This window comes from Manacus candei, unplaced genomic scaffold (genome assembly GCF_025592945.1).
Source record: "Manacus candei isolate 608988 ecotype Guabito, Panama unplaced genomic scaffold, ASM2559294v1 h1tg000033l, whole genome shotgun sequence".
NCBI classification, from domain to species: domain Eukaryota; kingdom Metazoa; phylum Chordata; class Aves; order Passeriformes; family Pipridae; genus Manacus; species Manacus candei.
This window is the reverse complement of record NW_026138081.1, coordinates 8,080,273-8,098,488: the sequence shown is the minus strand read 5'-3', so window position 1 is coordinate 8,098,488 and position 18,216 is coordinate 8,080,273. Positions and strand designations below refer to the sequence as shown.

The following is an 18,216-nucleotide window of genomic DNA, read 5'->3' as shown; positions in this document are numbered from 1 at the left end:
GACTGGTTGAGATTCTCCTATTGGCTTTCAGACTACAGTACTTCCAACAGAAATCAAAGAGCTTCTTAGAAAGGAAATGGAACCAACTTGTTTCTTTCCTCTTGTGAGTTCAGTTTTTGCATATGTATCACTGTAATGATGGAGACACATAATCATATCATACATAACCACATTAACAAGGTCCGAGGCTGGATGTCAGGAAGTAGTATTCCTCTTCCCTAGGCTGTCACAGACTTGTCTGCCTCATCCATGCTGAATATTTAGAGAGATATGAAACTAGGAGTCTTCCCTTTAGAGTCTGTGATACAATAAACTGGATTTCAGCTCATGTGAGCAACTCTTCTGAAGTCACTTGGCTTATGTAGTAAATCTGCAACAGCACTGACCTTGCTGTTATGAATGCAAGATAATAACTTTAAAAAAAATAGTCAGTTTAAGATTCCACAGCTACAGACACCTTTAGTGACCGAACATCATCTGCTTGAACTACTGCCACAATTATAAGTTTTGTCTGGATAACAGCCTGGCTCCAAAACCAAGAAACCTGTTGTAGTGGTGGGAGAGTGTTTCATTAAATTAAATCAGAAATGTTCCCTGTATTGGTAAATGATTATCATAAGACAGATTTGTAATAGATTATCCGCATTGTCAGGATGTAAAAGCAGCGCTTATAGCCAAAACTGGTTATAATGGTACATCACAGAAAAAAATACTGCTGTCAACCCACTGCAAAGAGATAAGGGAATGAAAAATTAAAACCTCTGACAAACTGTGGCAGTGTGGAGCAGGGTGACCTGCTTCCCAAAATTCCAAGTCTGTTTTGCAAAGGTCAAGTTCTGAGCTACCCTTTAAATCCATAAAGCATAAAATACTGGAAAAAAGACATTGTGTGTCCTAGCATGAGAAGACTGCAATAGGGAACTAGCAACAGCAGCCACTGCAAATGGGAAATTGCTTGCCTGATAGTTTTCTGTGCTCTGATAAGTATAAAGAATTTTGCCATTTTACAATATGGAAAGATACGGAAAATGCAGAAGCAATCATTTGTTACTGCGTTTTTTATTATTGTTTTTTGGGGCAGATGTTTCTTAACCCCCAGTGCTTGACTTCTGCAAAAGAGTGACAGCATTGAAGCCTGATAGTTCAGCAATAACATGGGGAAGGATCACGACTATAAATAAAAACCTAATGAAAGGAATAATTTAGCAAAGTTTGAAATAGAATTATAGAGATCATCACAACACTTTCTTATCTGGTGGGCTGGTTCAGCTCTGCCTGCTTTCTCCATTTGTAATAACCTCTGTAGTTAACCCACATCATTTGTGAATTTGCCAAATGGTTCTCAGAATATCTGCAGGCTTCTTTTCTTCATTTTTTTAAAGTGTTTTTATCCAAGCAACACAGTCATGCTGAATAATAACAGTAATGGTTCCATTTAGGTGCAAAGGAAGCTTATTTGTTGAGCTACCATCTCACTTAACAGCTCACCTGTTTCATTAAATTAAATCAGAAATGTTCCCTGTATTGGTAAATGATTATCATAAGACAGATTTGTAATAGATTATCCACATTGTCTGGATGTAAAAGCAGTGCTTATAGCCAAAACTGCTTATAAAGGTACATTACAGAAAAAAAAAATAAATCAAAGAATGTGAAAGAAATTGCACTTACTCAGGTTTGGAAAAAGTCCTTCCTGACATTCAGCAGCTGGTCTTTCTAAAGAATGACTTCTACTACATCCACTCCTACATTCACCTCACTGTTTTCATGAAAAGCAACCTTTGATTTCAGGAACAGAGACCAAATATTTATGATCTACCTATGAACCTTTCATCTGATCTGAAGGAAATAACCCATCAGAACACAATGAATAAAGGTTGTCACAGGCTTTGTTCAATTCTTATTCTCAAAAATAATATATAAACTGCACCAAAATTGCTATAAACCAGTGAAAAATCATCCAGGTTCTGATGTTTTGGTAAAGAGCATCTTTCACAATTGCATTAATGGCTCTGCCTGATCCCAGGTTGCTTTTCTAAAGGAATTCTTACCTGGAAAAGTGAACCTGAAAATGGAGTCTGAAAATCAAAGTACAGCAGAGAGTACAAAGATCAGAGTAATATCCAAGTGGTTAAATTTGGATACAGAAAACGAAAAGGTCCAACATCAGGAATTTGCTCAGCACTCAGAACAGGTTTGAGGAAGCTTTTGTTCACAGATATCTGCTGCTGGCAGGGTAAACTGGAGTCAAGCTGGAAACACCAGCTGATTCCAAAGTTTATTATTGATGGACTTTCATTAATAACAAAAGGGAATATAATTCCAGTGACTTATATAGATAGCAGTGAGTTCTTTCTGTCCCTTACAAGGTCGCACAAGCACGGAACACAGTTACCTGGCATCGTTGCCAGAAACCACAGAGCTGCTGCTGGGAACCACTGCTAGAAAATAGGCAGACATCTGAAATCAGAAGCTGTAAGTAAAGATGTCCAGCTCAGAGATGATGTAAGGGAATAGCAGTTTTTTCCCTTCTGGTGAGTGTAGTTTAGTTAGCATCCAAAAGGGACAGGAGGAAACACATAAGAAGAAATGAACAACCCCCCAAAACTCAATACAGATAAAATTTGAGATCAGCAGAATCTGTGTCTTCATATGCACCCTAGAGAAATGTCATACATAGTGTCACATAAAACAGCTAAAACCAAAAAAATCAAATACTTATGTTACAGCTATTTCTCAAAATATTCCCTTCAAATTATTGGACTCATATCCTGGACTAGCCAATTAATATAACGTAATACAATAGAGTGTATTGTATGACAATGTATGGAATGCATTGTAATACAATGTAACTAATACAATGTAATTCTTAACTATCATTAATTGCAGATAGGAGGACAGGAGAAAAGAGATACAAATTCAGCAATTGTTTACATCTCTTCCGCAAGTTTATTGCCTGTTTGTAATGCCAATCTTTTCTGTCTTGCTTTTTGCAGAGCCACAGAATTGGCCAGGTAGGAAGGGCCCACAGTGGGTCATCTGGTCAAACCTCCCTGCCTAAGCATGGTCATCCCAGAGCACATGGCACAGGATTGCATCCAGATGGTTCTGAATATCTCCAGTGAGGGAGATTCCACAACCTCTCTGGGCAACCTGTTCCAGTGCTCGCTCACCTGCACAGTAAAGAAGTTCTTTTCATGTTTAGGTGGAACTTCCTGTGCACCAGTTTCTGCCTGTTGCTTCTTGTTCTGTTGCCTGGTACAACCGAGAAGAGCATGGCTCCATCCTCTTGCCACCCACCCTACAGATATTTATACATATTAATGAGGTCCCCTCTCAGTTGCTTCTTCTCAAGGTTGAACAGGCCCAGGTCCCTCAGCCTTTTGTTGTAAGAGACATGCTCCAGACCCTTGACCAACTTAGTTACTCTCCACTGGACCTGCTCCGGGAGCTCCATGTCTCTCTTGTTCTGAGGAGCCCAGATCTGGACACAATACTCCAAATGTGGCCTCACCAGGGTTGAGTAGAGAGGCAGGACCACCTCCCTCAACCTGCTGGCAATGCTCTTTCTAATGCATCTCAGAATTCCATTGGCCTTTTTGGCCACAAGAGCACTGCTGGCTCAAGGTCAGTTTTTTTTTGTCCATCAGGACCTCCAGGTCCTTCTCTACACAGAACTGCTTAGTGCTTACAATCAGACCCCAGCCTGTAGTGGTGCAGGGGGTTATTCTTCCCCAGGTGCAGGACCCTGCATTTGCCCTTGTCGAATTTCAGATGGTTCTTTTCTGCCCATCTCTCCAACCTGTTGAGGTGCCTCTGAAGGGCTGCACAATCCTCTCGGGTATCGGCCACTCCTTCCAGTTTTGTACCATCAGTGAACTTCCTGAGGAGGCATTTGCCCCTTCATCAAAGCCACTGATGAACAAGTTAAACAACACTGGGCCCAGTATAGAACCTCGAGGGACACCACTAGTGACAGGTCTCCAACTAGACCCTGTACCACTAATCACAACCATCTGGAATCTGCCACTCTGCCAGTTTTCAATGCATCCCACTATCCAGTCATCCAACCCACACTTCTTCAGGTTGCCTATGAGGATTTCATGAGTGACAATGCAGAAAGCCTTGCTGATGTCCAGGTAGACAGAATCCACTATTAACTTTTAGTTACTTACATTCTTATAAAGGTAGGATTGTAGGCTGTCAGTTTAAATCCGGCACAGGTTGGCTAGGTTGCGTGTGTTGGGAAAACGTCCTCGCTCCTTTCATATAGAAGGCAGAGGACCAGTAGGTGAATTGCCCTGGATGCAGGCATTTCTCCCTATTGCAAGTTAATTATTACCTATATGATTAAATGTGCAAATCACTGTATGCTTTTTATGACAAAAGACAATCAGAGATATGGTATAAAATTTCACTACCTTCTGAATATCCATCTAAAGTTCAAAGTTAAATGGTGGACACTTATGTGACAGTGATAAATAAAACCACAATCTTGTAGCCCACAGTGTGCCAAGTAAGTACAGAAAATAGCCTGCTGCCTGGGGCCAGCACCCTGGGTCCCACAGGTAGCTCCCCCTGCCGCCACCCTCCTCAAATCTTCAAACAGCTGATGTTGAGTCTTGTCAAGGCAGGGTGGACACAGGGGAGAAGAACTATAATCCCAGAATATTTCATAACCACATCTTGAATTACTCCTAATCTTCAACCTCATCGTGGCATAGTGGAACTGTATCTTGGATACTGAGAACACCAGAGAGGAGCAGACAATAATTATTGCAAGAAGCTGTTCACTCATTTGGGATACTAAGGCTAAAGAAAAATTAGGGAGTTAGTCAAAAGCAGTTTAGGAGAGGCATGGCAACCTCCAGCTCAGTATGCACAAATTCCCTGCTTTCACAGGCCTCTCAGCTGAACTTTGTCCCAAAATAGCCAAATACTTCTCTCAGCTTTTTTCCCCTCGAAGGACTTGATCTCACCACCCCCAGGTACCCCCTTCCCCTGCCCACTACATACCTGCCTTGCCAGCACTGCTGTCACCAGTTGCCCTGGGGTGCCACCCACCCAGAGGCGGGGGGGTCCATGGTGGATGGAGCCCCAGCTTCTCATAAAGCTGAACTCTGTTTGGGAGGATTTAAACCAGCATCCCGGGATGCTGGGTTGTTATAAATCTCAGCCTCCCCATGCTCTAGTCTAAACTAGAAGTTGCTTTTCTCTTTGAATAGTTGGCTAGCAGCGACATGACATCAACAGGGAGCAGAATTCAAGCAGAACGGTCTAATTACATCATCCAAACGAACTGGAGCCCCTTGTTGCATTTGAAAAAGAGGACAGCTTAAAGCAAAATCAGATGGATTTATTTTTCCTGCCATGAAGAAGTTCAGTCATCTTTTTGAAACAGAAAATATACATTTGCTTGTTTAGTCATGAGTTAAAGACATTTTCTCCTTGGAGCTGTTTATATTATCTTGAAATTTCCCTTCTGCTTCTGAACCTGAAATAGTTAACATAAGAGCTTCAAAGGCTTTGTCCAATCAACACATGGGACAAAGGACTTTCAGTCTCTTTCTATTTCATACAAACATAGATAAAAGGTTTCAAGTGACAGAATAACCTTAATATTTTGAACATCAAACTGAAAATGGGCCTTAGAAATCGCTTTTGGCAATGCCAGATCTAACCACTGTATTTTTATCATATGATTCAGATGTTTCCATTTCTTTTTCATTGCTACTAAGGAAGACCACTGCATAAGGGTGAAAATTCTCCTTCACAACTGTATTTTAGGGGATTGTTTGTATACTGTAGTCATAAATCAATTAGCTCTATTTGTTGAAGAAACAAAACTGTGAGATTTGCATATGGATTGGCTCCCAGTACCCTTAGTGCCAGAGCACTGCACCTTACCCATAGAGACACTGCACACCATGGTGTGCTCTCAGGTTTTGGTCCCCCACTGCCCTGAGCAGCAGACTACTGATTGCAATCACAGCTCTCCCCCAGCCCTGTCATCCCAGTTTCATTGTGAAGGTGTCCCAGTCACGTGGAATGACTGAAGGTAGTTGGCAAAAGTGTTGTATAAACAGTCAACGTAAAAGGTGCAAATTTTAGCAGACGAGTGATAAGACAGGGTAATGCAAAATGAAGAAAACTTGCAATTATTCTCCACTGTAAGCTAAAATTGTCAAGTCCTGAACTTATTGGTTATAGTTACACTGTTAATTTCTTACTTTCAGACTAGACACAAAATTAATGCATTTTGAGAAAAAACCACAAAATTATCTGAAAAGGAAATCACCAAGCATGAGCTTAGTGAAACAAGGAACTGCTGAAACTGCATGTTTCAGCAGTTCCTTGTTTAAAACATTTAAGAAATGGTAATCATAGAAATCTTATGGTATATCTGAAATACAGCATCTGGTGAGAGATATGTAGCATTCATGAGCTACTTTCACTACAATGAAATTGTCAGAGCCCCAGACTGAAGTGGAATATGGGTTGCTGAGGTAGCAACACCTTGGAAAGAACATGGACAAGCTCCAGCCGAGAGAGAATAGGTGGGAGAACAAGTTAGACCCGGCATTAGTGAGTTTTATTGGACCAGCAAGTAACTGAGTCCACAGCCTATCACCACATACAAATCTGTGATAGCATGAAGTCCAGCAGAAAAAGGGAGAGGAATCTCCCTCAGTACCATCGTTTCCATCCATATTTTTTCCTCAGAGGTCAGAAAAGTTGCACAGATAGATACAAGACTTCTGAACATTATTTGTGAAAAACAACCTCTTCCTCCTGACTGTGTTTTGATCACAACAGGTGTTTGCTGGGTTTGGGTATTTATTTCCAGCTTATTGCCATGAGTCCTGAGTGAAGGAAGGCACCTTCAGCAGATGCATTTGTTCATCTGTCAAGGCAAGGCAGGTGAGCCCAAGGGCCCAGCTTTCAAAATGTCCTGTGCCATATGGCAGAGCCTTGGATCAGAGAACCCCAGAGCAGTGTCTGCTCCAAAGCTCTTACAAATACACCACACATGGAAGCAAATAAAGTCTGGAGAAACTAAGTGGCACAGTAGTACTCTTATTTTTCAAGCTTAGTACCCCCACTGAAGTTACAACAGAAGTGTTTCACAGTTTAAGGGTGCCAAATATTGGAAGCAACAATTACCACAGAACTTACACACTGGTAGTGTGAACATTTGTCTTCTTTTCCTGTTGTCTGAACATAAGCCTGTGGATTAGAGAACAGCTATGAAGTGTCCTATAAATTTTTCAAAGTCTGAAATATCTTGTATATGGAGTATGTAAAACAACACTGTTAAAATAACAACCCTCCATCTCCAAAACCCATTAAAACCTCATCATCTTCAGATTATTTCTGACTTTCATAAGGAGTAGTTCAAACAAGTCATTGTGATTCAATAGCTATGTAGCCTTCCAGGAACCCACAACGTGTTGTTTGCATGTGAAACACTTGCTTTCATGTGACATATGGTATGACTATCAAGAGCCTAACAGCCTAGTTTGCCAACAGTGCTACATATGAACTCTGCAGCAACTGAAATTTGACAGCAGTAGGAGCAATAGTTAAACTGTAGTATCCTGATGGCACAGGTTTATCCTTGGAGATGACTCAAGTAAACTATATGGACATGGGAGAAGGAGAGGGGTGGGAAGAATTAATTTAATCACAACATAACAGTGAATGTTCTACTGATATAACCGGTTATTCTTAAGTAGCAGGTAGCATGATGTGGAAGATGTCCTTGGATTTTTTGGCACAAATAGCTACTATGCCTACAAGCCTTAAGTAGCAGGATTACAAAATTCAAGTGACCAAAAGATTATTTCCAGAAAGAAGCATACAAAAGAAAATATCCAGTAGTTCAATATTAGTTTATTAAAGCAGCAATTTTTATCACCACTTTCTAAAAATGATTACAAAGCATATTAAAATATATTACAGTATCTGCAAAAGAATTTATTGTGTAATAAAAGTGCAATAATAATGAACTTACAACTTTGTTTGCCTAGCTGGACAAACCAAAGCACACTGCACAGACCAAGCCTTTCCTCAAAAATTACAGTGCCTTTGAAGTGAAAGCAGTATTTAACAACAATATTAGAAAAGGTGAGAATGTGAAATAGAAAATGAAGTTCATGTTCATTCTCTCAGTGCTAAGTTACACATACCCATCAAACCATACACTTCAAACTCTGCTTGAGGTCCAACAATTTAAAGAGCCACCAAAATGAGTGCACATTGTGAAGGGAGGGAAGTGACAAAAAGAAGAGGGTGAATTTCAAGTGCTGGTGGTGAACAATGCTGAAAGCCAGGGATCAAAATCCTGCTGCTTTGAGATCAGGTTCCACACAAATCCACACCATCCCCAACTAACAACTGGGACCTCACCCTGACTTAGAAATCTTTGTAAACTCACCGATTTCAAGTTGTCACAGCTTTAAAAGTCTCTTGGTGTCCTATACTGTCATTATGAGCAGTAGTCTCACATTTTCTGTTTCAATCTACAACAAAAAACTCCTAGTTTTCCTGGGAACAGAACTGTTGAAACTATTGAACACTGAAAATTATAACTGTGTTGTGGAATAGTTGGAAGAAGAGGTAAAAGCAGCAGTTTCTACTTTGGCTTATGGCAGTAGACTACATCAGTGGGCAGTGATTTCACAGAACAAACTACTGACAGTTTTGAATGATCTTGCAGAAAACTAAAATCCTAAGTATAAAATGGCCAACAAATCCAACATCCTCATCTCTCTTCAGCAAATATTAGTAACAAACTAAACACCACAGATTACCTTGTACTTCTGTTACCACTAACTACTTAGAGCATAATGTCACGAGAGAAGGCAATTCTGCTCACTTCTCGTGCTTCTAACACAGATTCACTAACTCCACAGAACGTTATCCAAACAGCTGTGTGTGGTTGGTTTAGCTGAATGGGTTTGGAGAATCCAAAAAGCCAGACAGCCAGCAAGGCAAATGGGGTAGGCCCATAGATTTGCAAGGAGGTAGTGAGAAAAGAGATCCCTTCCCCTGAGCAACAGCAACCTATTATATGAGTTTAGTTGTACAAGAAAGTGCTGTTTAAAGTTCACATGAAATGTACTTTATTCCTATCAACTAAGTACAATGCTAGTTCACTACACCATATACCTAGAAATACATTCACATAGCTCTGCATGACGACTGTGAAACACTTCTATTCCTCCAGACAGCCAGAGAAAATCCACCTCTACTCCTATACATTCTTCATACTTTCCCCTTCCAAATTCTACAGGAAAACAAAGCAAAATATTACAACCTCATCTAGGCAAAATATTTTAACTTACCAAATGATGTATTTCAATTTGTCTGCCTCAAGACCAAGTTAGCATACTGTCACGGAGACTGAGGAAAAGTCTGTGTTCTCTATTTTACTACCAATAAAACTAGAAAAATAAAACCACTGAAACTATTCTGCTCTTCTCACTGAAGGAGGGTATTTCTACCGGCATAGCATCACATAGCTCCAATGTGTTTGGAGCATCACCCCTGGAAGCTACACATGGTGGGAGCTCAAACATGGGTTCATCCCTGTAACCCCGTGCTGCTGCAAACCAAGGTAAGGCAGTCAACAAGATCAGCAACTTCCCAGATCCTCTCAGCTTTGCCTACACTACAGTAGTCACATTCACAAGCCTGCATTCTTTCTCCTGGTGGTCTCCTTATTAAGCTAGTCAACAGTACTAAGCTGGTAAACAGTGTATACACTTGTTACCAACTGCAGACACTACCCACAAACATACAAACATTACTGCTTCCACTCTTTTTTTTCTTAACACCTGCAATATCTATAGACTACTTTTTGTTCAGTCAAAAATAAATTACATAGAAAACAGTTACTCTGAAGATGTACAGTCAGACAGGCAGACTCAGGGTCATGTTTTACAGCTCTGCTAAAGTGCACAGAGAGGCACTAAGGTTAATTTGGCTCCTAATTTAGATCTAAGAGAAATAAAGCTGGTATGCTTGAATGATAGGAAAACCACAAAAGAACACAAAAAAAAAAATCAAGTCCTCAAGAACTATGCCAGGACATCCTTAATATAGGCCCAGAAGCCTGGCAAGGTAAAGGTGTTCTTCTGCCATTCCTTAAAATAGCTTCATTGTTTTCCCATAGTAGAGCCCTGGTAAAATTCATTTTACATCAGAACAGAACAGATGCAGAAGGATAAGAGGTCCAGAAATATCTGAAGTTACAATAAACCTGACTGACAACCTACAAATATATGACTTGAAAAAAGAAGCTGAGGCTTCTCTTAGATCACCTACAAATCTGAACACAGAAGTGTGACTAAAACCTTAACTGGGAGACAACATTCAAACGACTTCCCTCCCCACCCCTACTGCAAGTATGCTTTTTGCATTGCTCTGTCTCAGAAGGCACTATTGCTGCCACTTACTACTGAGACTCAATGAAAAGTACAGTACCTTTGATGTATAGGGTATTTCATACTACAAATGGAATACAAGTCAATTCCTTCTCCTGGAGCAGAACTGACTGCCAAGTTTGATTTTTGAAAAGAACTGGCCCTCCCTGAAAGACTCAAGTTCACAGGGCCAAAAATCTGCATTCTTTTGAAGTACTGATAAAAATCAGTTTTAAGCAGATGATATGTTCAACTTTGACTATGTTGTTAGAAAATTAATGTTTATTAAGCATCTATTCCTTTCATGGATTGTTTTGAATAAACAAATAATATCTGGAGGGATTAGTCTATCATTTATTACAGTCAATGTAATGATTCCTGTTAGCCTCCCCATCCTTCAAATTTGCCAGCACAGGAATGAAATCTCTTTTTTGTGGTTGTCAGCTACATATTGGCAGAAGAAATTGTTAAAAACTTTCTTAAATATATCATATATTGAAAAATACAGACATAACTGTATAATTACCTGTAAATAGAAATTAAATACCTCTGAAAATTTCCCAAGATAATTTGATGTGCTTTGAAGGGGCTGACCTTAAGCAATCCAAAAGTGAGACTTGATTTCAATGCAAACATGATTTTTTTTTTTAGCTTATACAAAAACATCCTACTTTCACTTTGAACCATTCAGGAATTTATTGTCTGCAGAGCAGCTAAACTGAAACCTCAAAGAAAATTCTCAGTCCCAGGAAAAAATAAGATTCAGTTCTTATACTGATAATACTGAATATATAGTGCTGTGTAAAACTGAAGAAGCTGTTCTTCAGACAAAAAGACACACTGACAGATTGAAAGAATAATTTTAGTACACTGCAGTTCTAGCTAGAGTCAGTAAAGTTTTAAAACAAGTCCGCTCATATTCTGAGCACTTAAAAGAGACTCTCCCCATCACTCTTCTTTCTCTAGCCCCTATAATACAATAAAAAGAAAAAATATAAGATTTCCTTTTATATCAGCCTTTCCTTAGATTGTAGAGATGCTGACACTCAATTGATGTCTAAAGTACATTTTTAGAATATAAATGTTCCTTGCATAGGCAGGTGAATTTAACATTTTGAGCTTCCTTGCACTATTTAGAATAGTTTGGAGAAACTTATGGTTGATAAGTATTTAGGACTGGTGAAGGTCAGCAATTTTTATACATGGTCTTTTCTGTTTTATGATTATAAAAGCAGCAAGACATGGACACAAGACTACAAAAACATTTTCACCATATGATAGAGCTATATAAGGCACTTGTGATAAGCATGTCTGAGTGAAGATCAGCAGGGACAGCTACACAAATGTTTCCTTGCTACCATGCTTCTAATTTCAGTAGCTTGCATGAAATGTGTTGTGAGATTTAAAGATCTAAGTCTAATTTCAAATTTTTGTGGTTTTCACACATTTGTTGAGATATTTTCAAAACCCACATTCTTCTCCTTGTGTTGTTCATTCTGCTGTCTGGAAAGGTTTCCTGTGAGATGGTGGCACCAGGTGGGAAGGTAGCGTGCCAGGCAATTCATACCCATCCAGTTTAATCTTGATGAGATGTTTTGCTAATGCAAACTCTTCATCATCCAACATCCCATCGCCATCGCAGTCTGCAAGTTTCCAGATCTTCCCCAAGACACTATTGGGTAGTTTGGAAGTCACCATCTCCTTCTTCGCACTAATCCCAGATATTTTGCCATTGATTGGTGACAGAGTGTAGAAAATCTCATCGTAAGCAGGTTTATCTTTGGCAACAACCCATTCGTCTTCATCAGCTCCTTCCTTAGCACCTTCTCCATATCCGTGGCCAAAAGGTCCTGCCATGGTGCCATCAAATGCTCCACCATGTACCATCTCTGTGGGCATATTGCTCTCCTCCTGTCTGATTAGGTTCATCAGGGAGGCAATTTTGTTGGCCAGCATGTTATCTACAGCTTCAATTAGCTTTGGTTTCAAAGAATGAAATTTAGTGAAGTCACAGTTCTCCAACAGCTCCTATGAATGACAGATTTCAGTGACAGCAGTTAGAAACATTTCCAATACATTGAAAAGTTAACAGATTATTTTAATTTGAAGCCCATTCTTTAATCTTTTGAAGTGTTTCCATAACTGAAACTTCTCTTGAAGGAGAAACAAAACTGACCCATGTGTACCATACATCCAATAGACTAATCGAACACACTAAGACAATTTTGCAACAGTGTGTGAGTTTGTCTATTAAATTACATTTACAATACAATTTTCAAAATGACAATGCATAAAACCACAGCAGCTGATGAATATTACCCAGAAACTTTCCACTTGGTGATTTTATTCCAAACATCAAAGAAAACATGCAAGTAAATCCTCAATCCTGTTAGCATTTATGCAAGTGTTTAAAGTTAAAAATAAAAGCAAAAGTTTGCAGGATTGATCTGATTTTATGATTAAACTTCTTGTTTGTAGTTAGGTCAGGAAGAAGTGTCCTTTACCAATATGGAAAAACTGAGTTGGGCTAATAGCAGCACTGTTGTTATAGTAGCGCTGCCCGAACTCATGAAGTCATACGGTCCCTGCAGAGTTTGTGGAGTTTCATCTTTTACATAAACTACTAAGTGCAGTGAGATGTTTAACTAGGTGATATGTACTATTCTAACATAAGCCCAAGCATGTTTTACACTGGAGTGTTGGGAAATTAAAAATGTTTTAGGCAATTATTAAACTATTTCTACATTGAAAATGCTTGCCAGGAAGAGAAAGTTACAGTGGAAACTGCTAGAAAAGACCCAAACACCACCACCAGCCCACACCCTTCCTTAAAATGGTGTTACACTGCTTTAACGAATCACATCTATCATCTCAGGGAGCTGCTCCCACACATATCAAAATGATAATGACATGAACCCAACAAACCTGAAGCACAGGTTGAAAACAGTCAACCAACAACTATCACTCTGTTCAGGTGACATACACAGTCGCCTGATTTATACTGATCAGTATAAATTTATGTTGTGCAATAAATCTTAGGAAGCAAAGGTCAAACTTCTTGTTTGTTTTGGCACAATTTTGTTTTCTCACAATTTTGCTTGTTATTGCAGAAGTGACTGATCTCTCCTGCATATATTTGCTGCCATCTGCTGCTGAGGCTTAAGCAATACAAATTCTAAGTTTGAAAGAGTTTCATTCAAATTTTGTCTCAATGTACTAACTTCTCATTCTCCCATTTTGTATCACAAAGAAAAGCAGCAAGGGAAGACAGTCAACTTTTCCCAGAGAATCCCCTTTTGAAGTCTAATTCAAGAAACCCTTGCAACAACCCTGCCTGTGAAAACCTAGCTAAAATACATCTTGTGCATCATCTATAATTTAGTATTTCATGGCAACAGTTGATTCCCAAGTTAAATAGTTTAGTTCATGAAAGAAACTTGGGCATTGCTATAGACAAGGTAATCAATCATCATTCTTGATGATTAGCTATGAAGTGTACCACATATACTATCAGAATGATACGCAACATCACTCTGGAAAACATTCAACACACTCATGACTACTCCATGGTCAGACCAAACTGCAGGCTCCTGATGCCTTGTTCTTCTGCTTCCAAGTTGAATTATCTTCCAATTCAAAAGCCATTTAAGAAGTCTATGATCTGAGATCCAAAAATTGCAAACTGAGACTTGAGGAATAAACTGGAAAGCATTGTTAACACATTAGCCGTTCTTCCCTAGGATACTCTCTAAACAGCTCATCTCAAATAAGAGGACAGAAAAAGGCAAGAAAGTGACAGAAAGCTGGTTATAAGCCTGTAGAAAGCTCAAAAGAGGAAGAGATAAAAGGTATTTAAAATTAACAGCAAGTATAAACCAAGAACTTCTATTTCCCTCCTTTGTAGAATACAAGCTTAACAGGACAGGAAACAAGTGAAAGACCATTTTCAAAAGTGACACATTTTAAGTTGGACTTTTCTGGTAACACACTGCCTTTATTATTTACTGGTAAACAGTACCAGTAAGAGCAGGAACAGAGTAGGGGAAAATGAACTTGTGACTAAGGATACATATGTGCTAGGATTACAAAAATTATATACATAACCACATTTAGGATGCAAAACAAGAACGAGCTTAACCTGCAAGTGTTCACTGCCATTTTATTTGCACAAGACCTTTAGTACTATCTGCCATAAGGGACTAAATGCTGACTAAAAGGACAGAAGGTCAGATTCCTTATGACAATTTCTGTAGTCCTTTATCAGTGAATGCACACTAAGCAAGTTATTGATCTTTTTTTTTGGATTCTGCACTGCTTCCAAGTCACTCTAATCCTGTAACATACACATGACTCACTTCAACTGCTCTATTGCTGAAGACCCTGAGCTATAATGCTGAGACACTCTGTCCTACCTTTTTCCAACTTGGCAATCCTGTTAGAAAGTTAGAGTACAATTCCACTGAAATAATACTATCATCTTACCTGCATTTTCTTGACTTCAGGGAAGTCCCCTGCTGAGATATGGTATTCCCTTTGCAGCTGGATGTAGATCTCTGGCAATTTGTTGATCAGTTCCTTCTTCTTGTTCTCTTTTCCAAATACAGAGGGCATCTCTTTTTTCAAATAGCTGATGATATAAGCATGAACCTAAGAAGAAGCAAAGCTAAAATCAAGCCAACTGTTTACCTACACTTCACATTACTGTTGTTCACTCAGGTCACAAAAAGAAACAGAAATATGTTTCCCTAAATCAGCTCAAGGAGAAGAAATTATCACATACTGTTTCTGGAACTTTGTGTTTACATGAACTAGCTTTAGCTGCTTTCAGCATTCCTTGGAGGGTCAAAGAGAAAGGAAACCCATTTAAAAGAAATACAGATGCACAGTTGCAGTTTTAAGAACCATGGTACAGCGTGGTACAACAGAGAGAGAAAAAGCAAGGCTCCAAACACCTGACACTATACATGGAGCTCCAGCTATATTGGTCCATCGGTCTCAGTGGTAGAGATTTGTAACTCATTTGTCTCCCCAGTTGTTGTGGGAATCAACGGGATAATTCCAAAAGTAATCCAAGTATGCTAAATGGCAGGGCTATCTATTTGAAGTGGCATTGCAATCCTACCTATTTACTCACAGAAAAGTGAGTACCTGCAGTCTATACACATGCAGCCACCTATGTAGATGACAGACCAGTCAGTATACTATAGGAACAGCACACGATGGCTGCCTTGCAAAGCCCTAGGGAGAAAAGTAGAGCCTTTTCAGCATATAAGGAAATACATTAAATTAGGATAACAAGTCTTTAAAACACATTGATACTGGCAGAGCTCTTAGAGCTTCCCATCTGCCACGATCGAGACAATCCAACATTGCCATCCAAATATCCGTCCTGCCCATGCACCCTCCTACCTTTATTGTTAACTATTCATCTCATCTCCCTTCCCATTCTCCCACAACTTTTCACCACCAAAAGGATCTACTTGGCCACACAGTGAGTGATCAGGTCCAGAAGAGAAAGAGTGGTTGCACTCCTTAACTGAGGTGAGTTCACTTATCCAGCTCGTTGTGTGGTCAATTATACTTGTTTTGTACATAAGAGTGAAGGCACAAGAGCAGTCTTCTTTTAGAAGCAAAGCACGACTATCACAGCTTGATATTATCAAACTCCTTTCCTAAGCTCTGACCTGGCCAGGACCACTAAAGACAAATGACCTCCACAACAGGATGCCTTTACAGAACTCATGTCCTTCTTCATTTAAAAAGGATGCAGTTGTTCACAAAAAGAAGTTACTTGGAATTTTCACATGCACAGAAGAAAAATGTTAAAAAGAAAAATGTCCAGCACACTGGTGAGCAATAAAAAGTTGACGTTTTGAAGACGGGGAAGACAAACTACCCTTAAAAAGCATCAGTAAAACAAGTGACTGCTTAGATGTGGTGGAAGTATAATACTTAATACCTACCAAACCATGACAGAATGTGTATTATAGTATTCTATATAAACCTTACACAATCTGCACATGGCAATTCTCTCCCATTCATTTCCTTATTTATTTAGGAGGAAACGGGGGGAAAAAAATCTTTGGTTTTCAATAAAAATTATATAAGCAGTTTCTATTTGCACACCCAAAATAAGCATAAAATCGTGAAATTTTCTAAGAGGACAGATATCATTATTTCTCCATAATGACAGAATGGATTCAATAAGGACATTTCTAAGTTTATAAATAATTGTAAGTAATTTTATGGACCTTATGTCTAAAATAATGCTTCTACCAAAACCAGAAAAGTATGTTTATAATTCACAAGCACTAACAGTTTCCCATGTGTATGCTAAGAGGCCTAAGGTCTGCCAGTATGCACATGTGTTTCTTGTAGATAAGAACAGTTCCCATCTTCAAAATGGAATAGTGAGTCACAAGACTTAAAAAAGAAAAAAAAAAGGCAAAAAGCCTAATGCTCAAATTTGACAGCACATTAAGAGTTTGCTTTTGTTTCTAGTCACTGTACAAGTTTTAGAAGAGATTAAGAACAGGGTAGCACAGAAATAGGGCAAAAAAAGCCATCCATGCAATGCTGTAAACAAGATTTCTGAGTGTCTGTACTTTGAGTTCAGTTTCGAAGATAAAAAGACATCACTGGAAGGATTACATTGCTGCTTTCCTGCAGATAAACAGTTTATTCCCCTTCTGCAGCTGTCTAATTAGCATTTCCCTACGAGCATTGTATTTTGTATTCATGTTTATCCATTTTTACTTTACGTTTCATAGAAACACTAAAAATTATTCAATTGATGCTCTTTCAATGCCAAAACAATTGTAACAATTGAAAACAAAAAGCTGCCAACAACAGGCACAAAACAAACTGAGATCAGAGCAACTTCTAAGACAACGTCATTGTGATTTTAAACGGAATTTTCAAAGAAGCATCTTCTACTAGGTGCCCCTATAGCACAAGCCACAAAAAGAAAAAAAAAGAGTGTATCATCATATTCAGAAAGTTAAATAAGCCAACATAGGGAATGGTGCATATCACAAAACAACTATTTATATATCAATGTAATTGCAAGCCCTCTTCGTTTTTGCTTAGAAGTCCACATGGAAATATGTTCTAAGACAATTGCATTAACTCAAACTCACATTCTGTTTGATAACTGCACAGAAAATTGCAATTCCTGTTTGCTACCAACAGCTTTCTCCCTAAGTATTTCTGAAGTTAGTTTTCCTTTGTTTCCATTTTTCCAAATGACAGATTTTGTTTTTTGAGCTTTTCAAAACAACAAACAGCTTGGCAGTTCTTTTAACTATTATCCTAACAGTAGCTACAGTATCACAAAAACTCACTGCAGAATCAGAAAAACAGGCTGCAACCAAAGCTCATTCTAAGTCACGCTGTGAGAAGAAAGGACAGATGAAGCTAGCATTGCCAGGCAGGGAGTCTGAAGGCTAGTGTAAAATATAACCTGAAGGTTTTACATATAGGTAATTAAAACTTGGTGGCAATTCACAAAACTTAAGTGACATCCACTCATTCAAAGACAACTAGAGAGCTATCAAAAAAATTAAACAAGTTGTCAACAGTCAGCTGTAGAGAGTCACAGTGTTGTCACACACAACCTTGCTCACGCACACTAGTTAGTGACTGTAAGTTGCAGACAGTGCCAAAACCAAGGGGAATGGTGACAGGGGCTGCCTACACTGAGGTATATAACTCATGTTCCTGGATAATGAGAGACTGGTTTTTCTGCATATAGTGACACAAAATCTGTATCACTCAATATCTTCCCAAG

General features: G+C 38.9%; 2 protein-coding genes across 5 annotated transcripts in view; both read right to left on the bottom strand.

Annotated features, from left to right (window-relative positions):
* SPTBN5 (spectrin beta, non-erythrocytic 5) overlaps positions 1–4,299 on the bottom strand; it is a 99,189-nt gene extending 94,890 nt beyond the window's left edge. For 2 of the 4 annotated variants that reach the window (XM_051791931.1, XM_051791934.1), the window contains exon 1: positions 1,672–2,012. The gene's annotated coding sequence lies outside the window, so the exon portion shown is untranslated. Of the gene's footprint in view, positions 1–1,671; positions 2,013–2,051; positions 2,249–4,175 lie in introns of those variants that run through there. The other 2 variants (XM_051791932.1, XM_051791933.1) reach the window with 2 other exon arrangements.
* Positions 4,300–7,875: 3,576 nt separating this feature from the next.
* Positions 7,876–18,216, bottom strand: part of EHD4 (EH domain containing 4) — a 30,958-nt gene continuing 20,617 nt past the window's right edge. Inside the window, exons 5-6 of the mRNA XM_051791856.1 lie at positions 14,910–15,074; positions 7,876–12,455 (exon numbers count right to left, since the gene is read on the bottom strand). Coding sequence (XP_051647816.1) covers positions 11,919–12,455; positions 14,910–15,074 — 702 coding nt within the window. The 3' untranslated portion in view covers positions 7,876–11,918. The remainder of the gene's footprint in view (positions 12,456–14,909; positions 15,075–18,216) is intronic.